This window comes from Eucyclogobius newberryi, unplaced genomic scaffold, assembly GCF_026437365.1.
Source record: "Eucyclogobius newberryi isolate DKJ021-1_F unplaced genomic scaffold, fEucNew1.0.hap1 SCAF_13, whole genome shotgun sequence".
NCBI classification, from domain to species: domain Eukaryota; kingdom Metazoa; phylum Chordata; class Actinopteri; order Gobiiformes; family Gobiidae; genus Eucyclogobius; species Eucyclogobius newberryi.
This window is the reverse complement of record NW_027315757.1, coordinates 15,489,482-15,506,501: the sequence shown is the minus strand read 5'-3', so window position 1 is coordinate 15,506,501 and position 17,020 is coordinate 15,489,482. Positions and strand designations below refer to the sequence as shown.

The following is a 17,020-nucleotide window of genomic DNA, read 5'->3' as shown; positions in this document are numbered from 1 at the left end:
CGAGCGCGCAGGTGCTCAGATGCGCATCGAGCGCGCAGGTGCTCAGATGCGCATCGAGCGCGCAGGTGCTCAGATGCGCATCGAGCGCGCAGGTGCTCAGATGCGCATCAAGCGCTCTGCGCATCGAGCGCGCAGGTGCTCGATGCGCATCGAGCGCTCTGCGCATCGAGCACAGATGCTAAGTTCCAAGTTTTAAACATAAAACTTAGAACTCAAATATTTATTGTAATTTTTCTCATTTGAATGTTGGCGTGTGCTGAAGGTTGGACTCATTATAACAAAAATAAGGACAAAGTGTTTTGTCTAATGTGGAAATAAATTGTGTGATATAACTTTAAAAATGTCAATGTCAAAAATGAAAATGTCATGTTGGGGGTTGGAGGGTCCTCTCCCCAAAAAGGTTTGAAATAAACTGTATTTTGAGGTTTATTTTTGACAAATTCAACTGTTCTTTTAACTGTGATGTCAATATCAGGCTCTATTCATGTAATAATAAGAGTCTGATGGACAGTTTCAAGGACAAAGTGTATTATTTCCAGGACATTCAGCCTTTTTACTCTCATTTTCCATGCGTTTTCAATGTCTGGAAAATAGGCTAATCATTTTCCATGTTTTCCTGACCAGCTGTGGAGGTCCGGACAAAACGCACTCGGGAACTCCAGTGTCCTTCAGCGTCAGGATCATGCCTGTCACACAAAAGCAGGAAACATTAGCGCTGCGCAGTTTATAGAAAACTTTACTGAAGATCCAGTCGATTCAAATGACACAGTTAATCCAGTTAAAGTGTTCAGACTTGAGGAATAAATGTGACTATTTTAAGTTAAATGCATTATTTCTGCTCATTAATGTTATGTGATGTTTTGAAAATCACGATCAATCAATATGAGATTTTTTACCCTGTCGCCCAGACATAGTTTTTAATAATATTCAGTTTAGGGAGAATATTAGACGTTTTCTAATTCTAAATGACTGAATGTTCAGGTGCAGTTGTGTCTCACCTGAAAGTCCTCCCACGTTCTCCCAGCTCAGACGAGTGAGGAAGATGTTGTCGAGACGAGCCGCTTTTAATCTGAAACACAAACCTCTCGTTACACCGGCTTTTGAAAGGCATCAAAAACACGACAGGACACTCACTTGTGCTCCTGCATCAGCCGCTGAGTCCCCTCGCCGCAGTTGAACAAATATCTGAAAAACAAAGTCCATGAGTCGAACTGGACGTGGCAAAGAGACAGAGCGAGGAGAGAGGATACAGGGCGAGGAGAGAGGAGACGAGTAGAGGAGACAAGGCGAGGAGAGAGGAGAAGGGGGAGGAGAGAGGAGACAGGGCGAGGAGAGAGGAGACAGGGCGAGGAGAGAGGAGACAGGGCGAGGAGAGAGGAGGCAAGGAGCGAGGAGACAAGGAGCGAGGAGACAGGAGGCAAGGAGCGAGGAGACAGGAGGCAAGGAGAGACCCTAACCCTTCATAATTATGATTGGACACATTATTGCTGGTGCTGAACTATCTGCAGCATGTAGAGGTAAAACAGAAGAGGTCCCCAGACTGACCCTTGGGGAACCCCACAGGTCACGTGATCCGAGACACAGTTAAGATCTCAAAGTACTTCTTGTCTTCCAGAGTGGACTTTAACCAAACAGCGTCCTCTCTCACAAACTACCCCCTCATGACGTCCAGGAGATCCAGGTCGTTTCACGCGTCACCTTTACCCCTTTAAAAGGTCACGCACCTGTTGAACTCGGAGAAGACGTAAAGTGACGCTGCGTTGTCCCTGCTCCCGGAGCCCACGACCTGCACGTACACCGTGGCCGGCCCGTGCACGTCGCCGCGCATCTGCCGGTTCTGCTTGGCCTTGGTCCTGCGCAGAGCCTCCTTCTGCTTGGCCTTCTTCGGCGCGTTACCGTTCTTCATCGCGTTACCGCCGTTATTCGTCGCCATTGCGCGGAAACGCTGGACAACGGTGCGGGGACGAGGGCAAAGCTGGCGCGACGCGTGGGCAAAAGGTGTTCCGTCTCTAAAAAGCAGCAAACTAACGGCCCTGAACGTGCTGTGCGCCGCTGTCATGCTAAACGCGGGCCTCGGTGTACGTCAGCGTCCCGTTAACCGGCGAACGGGATGCATTTCGGTGAAGAACAGCTCGTTTACGGCGGAATTTACTGTCTGCGAGGCGCTTTTCGAGGTTGTTTTGTCACATGGAGGGCACTTCCGGCATTAAATGATGACGTTACAAATTCTCATCGGTGATTGGCTCATCTTGGATTCAACGTCAAATCAGAGCGTGAATCAGGATCTGGCTGTCAATAGTTCACATTTGGTGAAATATTTCATTATACGAGACATGTACCAATATAAAACTATACTATACAATAGATAATACTTATGATATAAATATAATTTATTTAGCAATAATAATGTAAATAAAATGCATGGAAATAAAAATCGGGAAATTAGTTCACAGTTCTCATCTCTTTATAATTGAAATAATGACTTAAATTTTGTTTTGAGGTTATTTTGATTGTTTCAGTTTACCTGATTATTTGAGAGTATTTTTTTAAATATATTTACCCCTTCATTGCAATACTGTCATTGTTATAATCGTGTGCACTACTGTCATAATCATGTGCAATACTGTGACATGTCAATCATCCTGGTGCAATATTCTCTGTCCATATAAACAACTGTAAATAAGTGTTATTTTTATTGAGAGTATAAGAGGTTTTTATAAGAGTTTTTCTAAAGAGTGTTTTTATAAGTTATCCATTTCTGTGTTGTCGGCGCCGTGGCGATGGGACCAGCCACACACACACACACAAACACTCCCGACAGAAGAACAAGGCTGTCCTGGTTTGGCGTCTCTCTTTATTGAGCCGAGATACAGAGCGCTCACGTTTGACAGAGACAGTAACATTTCATTCACATATAACGAGCGTCAGGCCTTTTCAAACCTCCAGATCAAATATTCATCAGGATTTTGGTTCAATAAATACACTTTTTATAATAATAATGATGGTGGTCACCGGGGGCGGGGTGTGGGTGGGAGCTGTTCGGCGAGCGAGTGTTTCGGAGACGATCGTAAAGGAAGCGGATTCGGACTCTAAAGCTTCCTCTGCATCGCTTTTGGAAGGTCACGGACGCCATTACGACTTTTAAAGATTTCATGCACTCAGACCTGAACCGTGGCGACTTCAATCCTCGGAATTCTCCACCCAAACGCCGCTTTGAGCCGCGCGTTTTGACTCCGATTCCGCTCTTTTTAACCGTCTTTGTGAAAATGTCAAAAATCTACACGACTTGAATTCAGAATGAGGTTTTGAGCAGTTCTGAACGCTTTAATTTGACTGGTAAAATCCATTTTCTTTGATTTAAACCCGACTAATTAACCGTAATCGTTAAATCAGACTGTTTTTGCAGCGTCGCGCAGCTATACACTGCAAAAAATGCAGACGTTAAAACGACTCAAACAAAAATCATCTTCATGCGAGGAGGTTTGATTTAAAAGACATTTGTGCCAAGTTTCACTAAATTTTACAGAGATTTAACGATCTGCCAGAGGATATACTTTAACTTACACTTAACCTAAAAAAAAAACTTAAAATCACCAACAGATAATTTTAACGGGTTAAGAAACTGTAGTGAAACGAGTCTGATGACATAACCTTTCTGGTGTGAGAGAAAAGCGTGCGCACAATGAGTTTTTCATTGTATTTTAGCAACGTAAACACCTGTACAAGATACGATTTAATGCATTTTTGCCTCGTTTTAAAGCTATATTTCTCTTTAAACATCGTTCCTCATCAAACACACACCCAGTCGTATTTAGCTTTGTTTGCACTAGTTTGATGAAAGTCTCGGACGTTTCTCTCTCACATACGTAATTCCCTGCGCTGCCAGTAGATGGAGCCCGCGAGGTGCCAAACGGAAGGCTCTCCAGAGCGTTTAACGGAGAATCACGGAAACGACGCACGATATCCGCCCTTTAAAAACGAGAACCGACAAACGGACGAGTGGAGATGTCAGAACTGCTCAAATCTGCTCTCGGCTCTGAACTCGGGTCGTTTCGAACCGGGCGTGGTGGTGGCGGTGGTTTCCGTGGTGACGGACTATGTTACAGGGAGGGCGCGCGGTGACGGGGCCAGACTCAGTCCATGTACACGGGGGAGCCCGGGGAGGAGGGCATCTGGTCCAGGATCCTGCAGATGTATCCGGCCACGTCCACACTTCGCTCCTCATACATCTGGATGAACGGGTCCCGCTGCAGGAGGAGCACAAGCAACACCGTTAGCAACTGTTACCGCGCAGTCTCTCTTTGATACGTCTCGTCCGGGTTTAGACCCGGTTTAGTCCCGGTTTAGTCACTCACCAGGAGCTCCTTGTACTTTGGCCGTTTGGACTCGTCCTTCGTGAGGCTTTGGAGAAATCAAAACAGAAATGTCAGACTGATGCAGTTCAGAGGTTTGTCCAGCAGAGAGACAACAGCTCACATTCTTTTAGACTTTTACTCTTTTTACATTTACACATCAATACACATGGAACACCCAATGTGTAGTTTGACTTTCAGAGAAAACAATGTAGTAGTAATAATAACAACAACAACAACACAAATATAGCCGCAAGCGGCAATGATCGGCCCTCGCCACGCCGCCGCCACGCCGCAAGAGGAGGGGGCGCTAACGCGCCCCAATTGTCCTTTTATTACGCCTACTGCTGAATCTGTGACGCTGTCAGATCTTCTCCCCTTTGTTTTACCATCAAAAAGTTATTTTATTTTGAATTCTTGGCAAAATGTGCGGCTTTGCCGCACAGACACCGTGACTCTTTGAATGAAAATGTGGATAACTTTTGATGGTCCTGAAGATGAGTCTCACCAAATTTCAGGTTAATATGTCTAACGCCCTGGGAGGAGTTTGTGAAAGTCTAAAGTGTAAACATGTTCTGGCGATTTCCCCATTGGAATAACATGAAAGGTTTCGGTCATCGTTACGGCAACGCCATAACAATTATGACATGGGTCTCATTGACTTTTTTGATGGGGATGCCAAAATTGAGTTGTGTGTCAAATTTCATATAATTTCGCAAAACTAAACATTTAGCCTCCATATAAAATCTGTAGGGGGCGCTGTGGCGCCAAATGAATTTATTTCACTTCAAGTAGGTTTAGGGCAAAGAGTTTAACAACTGATTCTAATTTGACGCAATTCGGACTTTATCTGCGCAAACGGCAGAAATTTTAAATATGGGAGATTTCTGAAATTCTAGCTACAGTTTGCGGCTTCGCCGCACAGAGACCCGTGAGAGGTATCAATGTAATTTGGATAACTTTTGATGTCCCACTCCTCAGTAGTATTTTCACAAAATTTCAGCTTTTTAGGGCCAACGCCCTGGGAGGAGTTCGTAAAAGTACGACGTTTGGAAAAACTCCGAAGTCATGTTTAGCCATTTTTGAAGCAATATGGCCGACATTTGGTTGGGCGGACGGCGTTGCCGTAATAATATTTTTTACTTCTCTTGTCACCATCTACCTCGGCGCCAAATTTCATGATTCTACGATCAGATTTTTTTTGGGTCATTTCCCATCTCTCAATGCATTTTTGGTACATTTGGGGGCGCTGACGCGCCAATTTTTTTTGTTTTAGAAAAGGGAAATAGCCAGAATGTAGAGAGGAACGATTTTTAGAGGTGTGAACATTTTTGTGACTTTTCGTCAATGTTCACTGGGTGAAAAATAGGGGGGTTGGTCCCGAGAAGAAAGAAGAAAGAAGAAAGAATAATATTCCGATGCGAAAACAATGTTTCCCATTTTTCAAATATCATAAACTATACATAGGTAGGAAAGCCATGGTGTGGGTCCCTGGTCACTGACGGGTACTTTCGTTAATTTTGAGTGGGCTCCGCCCACTTTGTGTTTTTGGCCCTCTATACAGTAATAATGTTCAATTTTTGCATTACATGCTTATATGCACGGAACATGCAAGAGAAGGGGAACGTATTCGTGAGCTACTTAGTGCAAATGAGTGCTTTATATGGGGATGACGACCGCTTCGCGGTCGTCATCTCAATGTAAAGTGCTCGTTTAGTGCGCACTTTTGCACGGGCTTCGCCCGTTTACAACGGTAATGTTCCATTTTCCTACTACTAATTAGTATGCACGGGGCGTGCATGAGTGAAGGAGTGCGTTAGTGAGTGTTTGGAAGTGGGCGAGCGCTTCGCGCTCGATTTCGTGCGCACTACGTGCGCACTTTCGCAGCCGTGCTTCGCACGGCCTTACGAGATTAATAGGCCTCTCGCCAGCTTGTGGCACTCGGGCCTAATAATAAAAGAATGGCGTTGCCAAAAGTAAACTGTAAAAAATAACTATGCTTCGTCAAATCTAGCATTAAAGAGTGCATCAAGTTATATTTATCAGAGTTTGTGTTTCTTTTGATATCAAAAGCAGGAGCATTTTTTTTCTCTCATTTGAAGTGAGAAAATACACTTATTGATTTACTAAAAATAAGGATAAGACGTATTATGCTCTTATTTTAACACTGAAAACGCACTAAAATCAAGATAAAAACTGCATAGAGCAATCTGGAGCTCACCACACGTTGACGAAGGATATGAACTTTGGGGAGAAGCGTCGCTCGTCAGAGTTGCTGAGCTGAGGGGGGTCTCCTCGGACCACCTGGGTCAGCTGGTCAAACACGCTGTTCCACTTGGGGTACGGGAAGCGCCCGGTGGCCAGCTCGTACTGCGGAGGACACAGAGGGTTTAGCTGCAGGGTGATTAGCGAGGACGGGTACACGTGTGAGCGGTTCTGACCAGAGTGATGCCGAGGCTCCACACGTCTGAGCGGACGTCGTAGCCGTGTCTGGACGCGCTGGGGTCTATCCGCTCGGGCTGGACAAGAGAACAGGAGAGTAACACGCCCGCCTCCAGGTCATGTTTAAAGTCTGACCGTCATATTAGTTATTTTGACAGAAGTATTTGACTACTTGGTATTAAATGTTGGTTAGTGGCAGCGTTAGACTGACGAATACTTACTAAATAAAGTATCAGTGTGTTCATCATTGTGTTTGTTATGAAGCTACTTTTGTATGTTTTCATGTGTTAGTGTTAATGAGCACACACAATGCTTTAGCTCAGATAACACTCACTATAGTGGACTAGATCGTTACAGGTCAGATGTTTACAGGTCAGATGTTTGCAGGTCAGATCGTTACAGGTCAGATGTCCCACACTCACAGCCATGTAGGGCCGGCAGCCGGCGTCTCTGGTTTTGGCGATGGAGTCGACGAGCTGTCCACTGATGCCAAAGTCACACAGCTTTATGTTCCCTTTACGGTCCAAGAGGATGTTTGAAGGCTTGATGTCTGCGGAGGAGACAGAGTATGAGCTAAACCAGGCCTAAACCAGGCCTAAACCAGGCCTAAACCAGGGCCTGAACCCAGGGAGGAACCCAGGGAGGAACCCAGGGAGGAACCCAGGGAGGAACCCAGGGAGGAACCCAGGGACTAAACCAGGCCTAAACCAGGCCTAAACCAGGGCTACACAAGGTCACATCTATGTCAAACTAAAGAGTAGAAATAAACTGGCCTCTGTGAATGATCTTCAGACTTTCTTTTAAGTGGTTCAGTGCTTTCACAGTCTGTGACAGAAGAACAGGAGTTAGACACGATTAAAACATGTAAAAACTAATGATTATTTTAGTGATTAGTCTTTGATACATCCATCATATCAAGTCCAGATAAATAAGATCAATAATCACACTCACCGCTAACGTGATTTTGCCCAGAATCTCCTCTGGGATGACGTCGTCTGAAGAACAGTACACAAACTTGTAGAATTTGTCTAACGAGATCGCCATGAGTTCCATACAGATCCAGCAGTCGCCCTGAGGAGGAGAGGACCGGCATGAGACAAGAACCAGAACCCAGCCAGGACTGGACCAGAACCGAGCCTGGACTGGACCAGGTTTGAAGACTCTTTTGCGACGATGCAAAGAGCGACAGTGAAAACAACCTGAGACACACTATGACCGTGGTACATGGACGTGTGCTGCACTGACCTCCCTGAAGAGGGCGCCGTAGAACTGCACAATGTAAGGGCAGTCGCTGCTCCTCATGACCACATCCAAGTCCATGAGCAGCTGCTTCTGCTCGCGCTCGTCCACCGTCGACCGGATCCTCTGAAACACAAAGAGAACACGATTAACCACGAGCAAAGCCCTGACCAAAGCCCTGACCAAAGTCCCGACCAAAGTCCCGACCAAAGTCCCGACCAAAGTCCCGACCAAAGTCCCGACCAAAGCCCTGACCAAAGCCCTGACCAAAGCCGGCTCAAGACCAGGATGTGGAACCCGCTCCGACCCTGCAGGATATGGAACTGAACCCGCTCCGACCCTGCAGGATATGGAACTGAACCCGCTCCGACCCTGCAGGATATGGAACTGAACCCGCTCCGACCCTGCAGGATATGGAACTGAACCCGCTCCGACCCTGCAGGATGTGGAACTGAACCCGCTCCGACCCTGCAGGATGTGGAACTGAACCCGCTCCGACCCTGCAGGATGTGGAACCCGCTCCAACCCGTCCTGGCTCACCTTGACCGCCATGATGTGGCTGCTGTGCTTGTGCACCATCTTGTTGACGGAGCCGTACGCGCCGCGCCCGATCTCGCCCAGGTCCTTCAGGTCGTCCGCAGTGAAGTCCCAGTGCTGGTCAGGAGACAGCTTCAGTTTCCCCCACGACTCCATGCTGTGGCTCCTCAGACGCTCGCTGCAACAAGAGAATGACTAGAGAATCACCAGAGAATCACCAGTGGGACGGAGGAGGTCTTCACTCTCTGACACGTGAGAACATGTTCACTGACTAAACACACTTTTACTTCTGGTTTATTTTTCTCTACAATTGACAAAACATCTTTATGTTGACGACATGAAATCATCTGAGCATCTGTGTTTCTTGCACCGCTCTTTCAGATTGTTCTATTGGGCTTGAGCGCCACCAGCAGGCGAGAGGTTGTACCACCAGCATAACTTCCTCTTCCGCCGCTGAAGTATTTTTGTAGAAGACGTTTGGATCGGGGTGAAAACGATTTAGAGCTGAACTGATCGTCATGAGTTTTAAAACACAGGAGTGCCACCAGATGATGTCATGAGGTGAAGCGTGAGGGTTAAAAGAGTGAGATGTTGAGGTTCTCACATGTGCGGGTTCTGGAAGGGCGGTCCGGCTGTGTTCAGTGTGAAGCGAGTCGTGGGTTTGATCGACGGGTTCGCAAAGTTCAGCTTCAGAGCTTTTCGTTTGCCTTTGGGGGGAAAAAACAAGGAACAAGTGAAATAATACGACATTAAAGACATAAATTCTCCTCCAAAAGACAAAAACCCTCCTCCAAAAGACAAACCCTCCTCCGAGAGGCACGCACACACACTTTAAACATCGGCCTGAATCTGGACTAAACCGGGTTAAAACCAGGTCCAAACTGGGAATAAAGTCTAAACCTTTTATAGAAAACAAAAGAAAATAAACCGAAAATAAACCAAGACTAAACCAGGACTAAACCAGGAGTAAACCAAGACTAAACCAGAACTAAACAAGGACTAATGAATAAAATAATCCAGAACTAAACCAGAACTAAACCAGGTCTAAATCTTGCTAAATGCATGAATAACCCTTAAAGATTGAGACGCTTAACACAGATATTTCTAAAGTAACAGTTTAAACATTTAAACATTCCCATCAGCACATGCAGCTCACACCGAGTCATGACCCACAGAACAAACACCAAACCAACGACCAATGAGTCACATCATGCGTTTAAGGCCAACTGCTGTGAACGTGTCAAACCCACAACTCTTCACCCAAACTCAGGAGGAAGTCCAATCATGTTAGTGGAACAGACACCTCGCAGCGTCTGGGGCAAATGCACTCACTCTGCTGGGACCTTTCAGGAGCACGGAACGCTCAAGTGCACATGTGTCAAATACAAGGCCTGCGGGCCAAATCCGGCCCGCCAGGCGTTTTAATCCGGCCCGCCGAATATTTCAAATTTATACTTAAAAATTTTAAAAATATATATATATTTTTAAAAAAATCGATTCATAGAACCGTAGTTACATCCGTTACAGTTTTTATCGTTAAAACTACTTGTCCCACAATGCCGCCGGTGGCCGCCCCTCCCCCACGCGGCTCTACTGCACTGCTCTGTGAGCTGCCGAGGGAAAAGTGCTGAGGAGTAACGACGCGCGTTGCGCACTTTAGAGCAGAAGTTTAGTGGTGTGTCAGTTCAGGTGTACAGATAACTACACAGACGTGGAAATGTTAGTTAGTACATTTAAAAGGTTTTTTAGATTTTGAGAAGGTTATTTTGTTATAAAGTCAAATGTTTATCTCTGTAAAACTGTAGATCAACTCTGAAGTTGTGATGCACATAAACTGAAGCATAGTGTTGGTGAAATTACACTTGTTTTTCTTAATACATTCCAGTTTATGAGAACAAACGTTTTGGAATGTCTTTTTTTTTTTTTAAATCGATCCAGTAATTGCTTCAAAACAGCGTAGGCTATATAAAGCTATTTGTTTCTTATAGTTTTATGTTTTACGTTATGTTCGGCCTGCGACACAGCCTGAGCGTCGAAATTCTAGAGTAAGGCACGGAACGCTCCAGAGTAAGGCACGGAGCGCTCCAGAGTAAGGCACGGAGCGCTCCAGAGTAAGGCACGGAGCGCTCCAGAGTAAGGCACGGAGCGCTCCAGAGTAAGGCACGGAGCGCTCCAGAGTAAGGCACGGAGCGCTCCAGAGTAAGGCACGGAGCGCTCCAGAGTAAGGCACGGAGCGCTCCAGAGTAAGGCCGCTCAACACGGAGCACTCTAGAGTAAGGCTGCTCAACACGGAGCACTCTAGAGTAAGGCTGCTCAACACGGAACGCTTTAGAGTAAGGCACAACGCTCTAGAGTAAGGCCGCTCAACACGGAACTCTCCAGAGTAAGGCCGCTCAACACGGAACGCTCTAGAGTAAAGCCCCACAACGCTTAGCGCTCTAGAGTAAATCCGCACTTAATACTGAATGGTTTGCAACCCGGCTATTTTAGGCTAAAATGTTACACGAAAAGAGCTAGAAGATGAATCAACATTGGTCGCAGAGAACCAAATGCAAAGGCTGCTTTAGGACAAGAAAATTCTCAAAGTTCTGAAATGCAGCGTAGGTTTCTTCTCAAATGTTACCACTAAAAATAAACTGCAAATCTAACGGCAATCCAATATTTCATCCCTAATGTCAAGAAGGTGTCAGAGGTTTGATTCCTTCGATTGTAAACTGCGTTCTGTCCCTGATGCGAGTGCATTTGCCACAGTTCGCTCCGCTCTCCGGTCAGTGGAGGTCAAACAGGGGCCAAACCCGGGCACTGTACCCCAGAACCAGAGCTCACACGCGGGCAGCAGACGTGCGCTTACTTGGTGGAGCGCCAGACAGGTTTATCTGGAAGCCTACAGAGACGAAACACAGCTTTTACTCCAGTCAACTTTAATTTAGAATTAGTATCTCGGGGCTAAAATCAGGCTCGGTGGATCAGAGAAGCTGGCCTTTCAAACGAGGGCGAAAAATCCAGAGGGCGAAAGTGACATTTTGGGTAGAATTGATTGTTTCATATAGAATAAAAAGCTCGGGCTGGACGGCCGCGAAAGTAAGGGATTTAGAGGACATATATTATGCAAAGTGGATGTTTTCTCCTCATCTACCTCATCTTCTCTGAGCCTCGGAAAACACTCAGTTTCAAGAAATCTGGAGGCATCTTGTGGTGGTTGGAAGTCCATAAATCATCATAGACTCGTTCCGAGCCTCAAATTATCTACATTAATGTCAGGGCAAGCTAGCTTTTGTTTACGTCCCCATGAATTCCCTCTGCTGCCAGTGGATGGAGCGCCAACACCAGATCCTGATGAGGGAACGCCTGACTGAGAGAAAGTCTTGTGTGGTTTTCCCTGCAAACGTTATTGTACGTTGTAAAACATTAAAACGCCAAAGTGAAGTTTAAAAGGTTATTAAAAGACAGTACAGATAATGCAGAATGTGTCCTTTAATGTCAGATAAAAAGACTAAAAATTTAAATATTTAAGTTGACGCTTTAACGCTTCATTTACAACTAATAAACAATGCAAAACTATTCACAGAAATATTAAATTATTTGGTGCCGATTTTATTTAGACGTTTCCACAATTACTGAAATTACTAGTGGGAGATTTAGTGTATTAATTCAGTTTTAAAAATATTCCATTCAAATATGTAGAAGTGGCTGTTCCCGAAATGTCACTGTGACCCTGTGATTTTCTGCCCGCGAGCTGTCGATGGAAACATGCAAAAACAACACGGATGAAGAATGAACCTGCAAAAACAACAGTCAGAAATCACTTTTTTATTTTTTCTGAATTTGAACCGTAGTTTCTCACCGTTCGGCATCACGTCAGGAGTTAGGGAGAAACACAGGTTAGCGAGAGTCAAACAGATCAACCAAAAGAGAACACATTTGTACAAAACATTACTGCAAAAATACTGCACCGGCGAGTTTAAAACGGGGTCCCTGCAGTTAAACAACATGCAGATCATTTACTGGGTTAGAAAACTACTCAAATTTATCTTAAATCTGAAGAGGGTTCCGTGGGTTTGTGAGGAACAGTTCAAAACAGTGAAGACAATATTTAAAACTGCAGTTCACAGGGTGAAGAGAAAGCACCGAAGAGGGAAATGAAAGAAGTCGTAGTTACCCGTTTCGCTCTGACACCTCCAGCAAGTGTTGGATTCTGAAAGTCATAGCACATGTCTGGAGTCAAATGGAAATCTTTGCCAAGTAATCAAGACAAGAAATGTGCTGAGTGCTCGCCATCACACAGAGGAAATGCTTTGATCGTCTGAGAAATATGCTGTGTGCTCGCCACGTTCCATGTGCGCTGATGGAATGTGGCGAGCACACAGAGGAAAAACGCTTTGGTCGGCTGTGAGAAATGTGCAGTGTGCGCGCCACGTTCAATTGTTGCACATGGAACGTGGCGAGCACACACAGGAAACGATTTGGTCGTCTGAGAAATATGCCGTGTGCTCGCCGCGTTCCATGCGCGCTGTTGGAATGTGGCGAGCACACAGAGGGAAAACGCTTTGGTCGTCTGTCGAGAAATGTGCTGTGTGCTCGCCACGTTCAATGTGCGACAACAAATTACCCTCTGACATTTTGGCGTTTCTTATTCTGTGGCAAGAAACTGCAATGGTGTAAAAAATGTAAAGAAAAGTGTTTTTCAGACTTCCTATAAGTGATCTGTTCTTCTGTATCTACCTCTGTATCTACCTGCGTTGCACCAATGGAATTTCCCCATGTGGGACAATAAAGGAATATCTTATCTTATCTTAAAAAGTTTCTTCTCATGAATATTGACATTGTTCACATTGCAATTATTGTTTTCTTTGTGTGATGTGTGTTAAAAAAATTACACTGGATGATTTGTTTAGAACAACTTTAAAAAATATATTTTTATGAACTACTGTATTATTTGTTGCTGAAATTGTTGCTTTAAAGTGACAGTATTTGTTGTTCTGTAAAGCGTCTTGAAAAGAACTGCATGAATCAAATGTAGGGCTGCAACTAATGATTATTTATTTGGTAATCGATTATTGACTTTGCATTGATCAATTAGTTGTTTACAACGCAACAGGCCTGAGATTATTAGCATTTAAGCTAAAGTTAATCCATTTGAGGTGGTCCTGGTGGAGAGTATTTTCAGACGAAAGGGTGTTTTCATTAAAAACTGCGTAATAAAACCTCTTCTCTCGGCATGTTTGGAGTCTGTGTATTGACCAGTTAACGATTATTATTACTACCATTTCTATGATTGATTAGTTGCAATTAATTGATAACTTGCAGCAAATTAACTAGTTGCAGCAAATAAAATGCATTTTATTATTACATTTATGACTTCACGGCTGTATTTATTAGTCAGAGGATTTGAGGTTGTGACTTGGACAACAAACCGTTTCCTCTTTACAGTAAATAGTGAAATGTACTTCTCACTTCTCTGTCGGTTATAATATTTGTGAATGGTTCTTCAAAAAGCATAAACTAGCGACAACACGACCTGTATCGTTCAGTAATGTAGTCAAATGACTTGACAGGACTTGGACGTGTGGCCAAAGAATTGAAAACACTACATATAAAAAGTATAAAAACAGAATTAATCAGAACATCACAAAAAGGTCAAGTGGTTTTAGGAACTGAAAAACACTAACATGCGAGTGACATCAGAGCCTGGTTTAAACACGCTTTATTATTATTTTCCTTAGGTTTATTTAGACTTTAAAGGACAAATCCTGACAGAAATAATTGTATCTACAAATATATTGCGTACTTGAAAACGAATGATCCATGGGTTTCAGAGATTAGAAGAAATTTAACCATTTAAAACCTATTTTGAATGGGAAAAATCCTCAAAATGTTGCACATTACAGGAGGCAGAAACCCATTAATAGTTTATATGAAGCTTAACTACAATTTTAGGTATGAAATGGTATTGTTTTCACATCCTTTGTAACAGAAAAGCAAACTAACTGAAATGGAAATGCAAAACTGTTTGTTATGTCTAAAAAACGAACGTTATATGTGATGACACTATAAGGTTTTATGGTTTATTTAACTTTGCCTCCATTCTGCAATTTGATGACATAATATCTGGGTCTATTATATGACAGACTGGTTTAAATGTGCATATTTAGGGGTTTAAAACGGTTTTCCCCTTGACTAATCTACTCCAGAGTGTTTTGCTGTTAGCCTCCCACTGCTAACCCCAAAGCTAACGGAGCTAACCCAAAGCTAACGGAGCTAACCCCGACCCTCCCGAGCCAAACCAGCCCAGCCCCCGCTGCCCCGAATCTCTCCCCCGCTCGGCCCTGGCGCTTACCCTGCAGGCTGCTGAGGGTGGTGACCCGCGGCGGAGGCTGGAGCTGCGGCTGGAGCTGCGGCTGGAGCTGAGGCTGGTGCAGGAGCTGAGCTGAGCCCGGGCCACCGCTTCCGCCGCCGCAGCCGCTGCTGTTGTTGGCCGCGGCGGAGTTGTTAGCGCTGGGAGACGCCATTGTTCACCTTCCCCTGTGCCCGGGAGTCCAAACACCGCGGGCTGAAGCCGTTGCAGACCGCGCTACGAGGAGGGAACTCGGGTTGAACCGTGTCCGAGGCTCGGTCTGGGGGAAAGTTAAAGGTTAAAAACGTTGGACGAGGACAAAAACAAGCCGCAGCGGGGCTAAGCTAACTGCGGGAGCTAACGCTGTGATCAGCTGACAGCGACCGCTACGGGACGAGCGCACTTCCGCACAGACACGCGCGCGGGCACGGCGGATGACAGGCTGTTATTATCAATGCACTTTAATACTTATACTAAGGTCAAGTACACGTGTACTGAATGCACTTTAATACTAATACTGTGGTCAAGTACACGTGTGATGAATGCACTTTAATACTAATACTGTGGTTAAGTACACGTGTACTGAATGCACTTTAATACTAATACTGTGGTCAAGTACACGTGTGATGAATGCACTTTAATACTAATACTGTGGTTAAGTACACGTGTACTGAATGCACTTTAACACTAATACTGTGGTCAAGTACACGTGTACTGAATGCACTTTAACACTAATACTGTGGTCAAGTACACGTGTACTGAATGCACTTTAACACTAATACTGTGGTCAAGTACACGTGTACTGAATGCACTTTAACACTAATACTGTGGTCAAGTACACGTGTACTGAATGCACTTTAATACTAATACTGTGGTCAAGTACACGTGTGATGAATGCACTTTAATACTAATACTGTGTTTAAGTATACGCGTACTGAATACACTTTAATACTAATACTGTGGTCAAGTATACGTATAATGAATGCACTTTGATACTAATACTGTGGTCAAGTATACGTGTGCTGTAAGCTTTTTGTCTCCATGAAATATGCTTTTATCTGACATAAAATAAGAGAACTTTTGTTTATTACACAATGGGGAAATTCCACTGTTTCAACGCACAGTTTAAAAACAAACATGTAATAAAAACAAGATAAATCACTTTTAAAATATACTTAAATCTTACACTCTGTGCAGGTAGAGCAAAAAAAATAAAATAAGATAAAAACTCTTATGTACAATAAGTGTCTATGACCATGTAAACAGTGCAGCAGATGGAGAATTGTACCAGAGATGATTAGAGTATTCAACATAACGTCCAGGGGCCAAATCTGGCCCTCCATGCAATTTAATCCGGCCCACGACCCATTTTCCAATTATTCATGTTAAAATAAAAATCTTGATTACTGGTTTAATTTTGTGTTAGCACTACTTTAGCCATGGAAAGCCAAAAATCGTATCTATCAATAGTTATTTTATTGTAGGGAGTGTCTACAGAGCCGCAAAACTGCCATGTTATTTTGTGCCGCGGCTCCTGAAACTGCTGGGCTATTTGACCGCGCCGGGTTAGACCGCGCCGGGTTAGGTTTAGGTCTTTGGGTTAGGGTCAGGGTTAAGGTTAGCCGCGGCTCCTGAAACTGCTGGGCTATGTGACTGCGCTGCGGCTCTGCAGCCACGGCCTTTATTATATTAACTCAAATTATTGAAATAGTGTTGTGAATATTTTGTGTGACTCAAGATTAGTCGTGGCGAGTAGTGCACCGCCGGCCCAGAGGCCCTGCGAAGAATCTGGCCCTTAAGAAAATAAAGTTGATTAGCCCTTGATTACAGTATAGCATGTGATTATAACCTGCGACCTGCAGGGGGCGACACTGCAGAGCAGACAGGGCCTGGGACAGAGCTGGACTTGTGATGACCTTGTCCAGGTTCTCTTCTTCTGTGTGGTGTTGCTGATATCTCCCAGAAGGTCCTCAGCAGGAGTGGCCCCTGACTCCAGAAGACCTGAGGCCCTTCCTGTCTATGTTGCCTGGAATTTTATTTTGGTTATAAAACAAAAAAAAGTCTGTTTTGTAAATATATACATTTGTATAAAATATATTTAGTGCGTGTGTATTAT

The 17,020-nt window shown here is 44.4% G+C and overlaps 2 protein-coding genes across 6 annotated transcripts in view; both read right to left on the bottom strand.

Annotated features, from left to right (window-relative positions):
- Window positions 1-2,177, bottom strand: part of elac2 (elaC ribonuclease Z 2) — a 16,810-nt gene extending 14,633 nt beyond the window's left edge. Inside the window, exons 1-4 of the mRNA XM_072442686.1 lie at window positions 1,725-2,177; window positions 1,135-1,185; window positions 999-1,069; window positions 622-686 (exon numbers count right to left, since the gene is read on the bottom strand). Of these exons, the coding sequence (XP_072298787.1) occupies window positions 622-686; window positions 999-1,069; window positions 1,135-1,185; window positions 1,725-2,059 (522 nt within the window). The 5' untranslated portion in view covers window positions 2,060-2,177. The remainder of the gene's footprint in view (window positions 1-621; window positions 687-998; window positions 1,070-1,134; window positions 1,186-1,724) is intronic.
- A 660-nt stretch (window positions 2,178-2,837) lies between these two features.
- Window positions 2,838-15,310, bottom strand: map2k4a (mitogen-activated protein kinase kinase 4a). Of its 5 annotated transcripts, XM_072442680.1 has the most exons (13): window positions 14,908-15,309; window positions 12,730-12,765; window positions 11,422-11,454; window positions 9,175-9,277; window positions 8,574-8,748; window positions 8,040-8,159; window positions 7,746-7,865; window positions 7,568-7,619; window positions 7,217-7,344; window positions 6,794-6,871; window positions 6,574-6,722; window positions 4,356-4,401; window positions 2,838-4,247 (listed from the first exon to the last, which is right to left on the bottom strand). In XM_072442680.1, the coding sequence occupies exons 1-13, from the start codon at window positions 15,077-15,079 to the stop codon at window positions 4,134-4,136; spliced, it is 1,326 nt and encodes a 441-aa protein (XP_072298781.1). In that variant the 5' UTR covers window positions 15,080-15,309; the 3' UTR covers window positions 2,838-4,133. The 5 variants fall into 5 exon arrangements, with proteins under 5 accessions (XP_072298781.1, XP_072298783.1, XP_072298784.1 ...); XM_072442682.1 differs by lacking the exon at window positions 12,730-12,765 and having other exon boundaries at window positions 14,908-15,310; XM_072442683.1 differs by lacking the exon at window positions 11,422-11,454 and having other exon boundaries at window positions 9,175-9,265.
- Window positions 15,311-17,020: the final 1,710 nt, after the last annotated feature.

Bases quoted from the DNA above. Each gene is read 5' to 3' on its own strand.
- map2k4a (XM_072442680.1), bottom strand. From the start codon at position 15,079: ATGGCGTCTCCCAGCGCTAACAACTCCGCCGCGGCCAACAACAGCAGC. The intron at 6,872-7,216 runs GTGAGTGTGGGA...TCTCTTGTCCAG, and splicing joins GCTGCCGGCCCTACATGGCT to CCCGAGCGGATAGACCCCAG. The intron at 6,723-6,793 runs GTCAGAACCGCT...TGTCCTCCGCAG, and splicing joins GGAGCCTCGGCATCACTCTG to TACGAGCTGGCCACCGGGCG.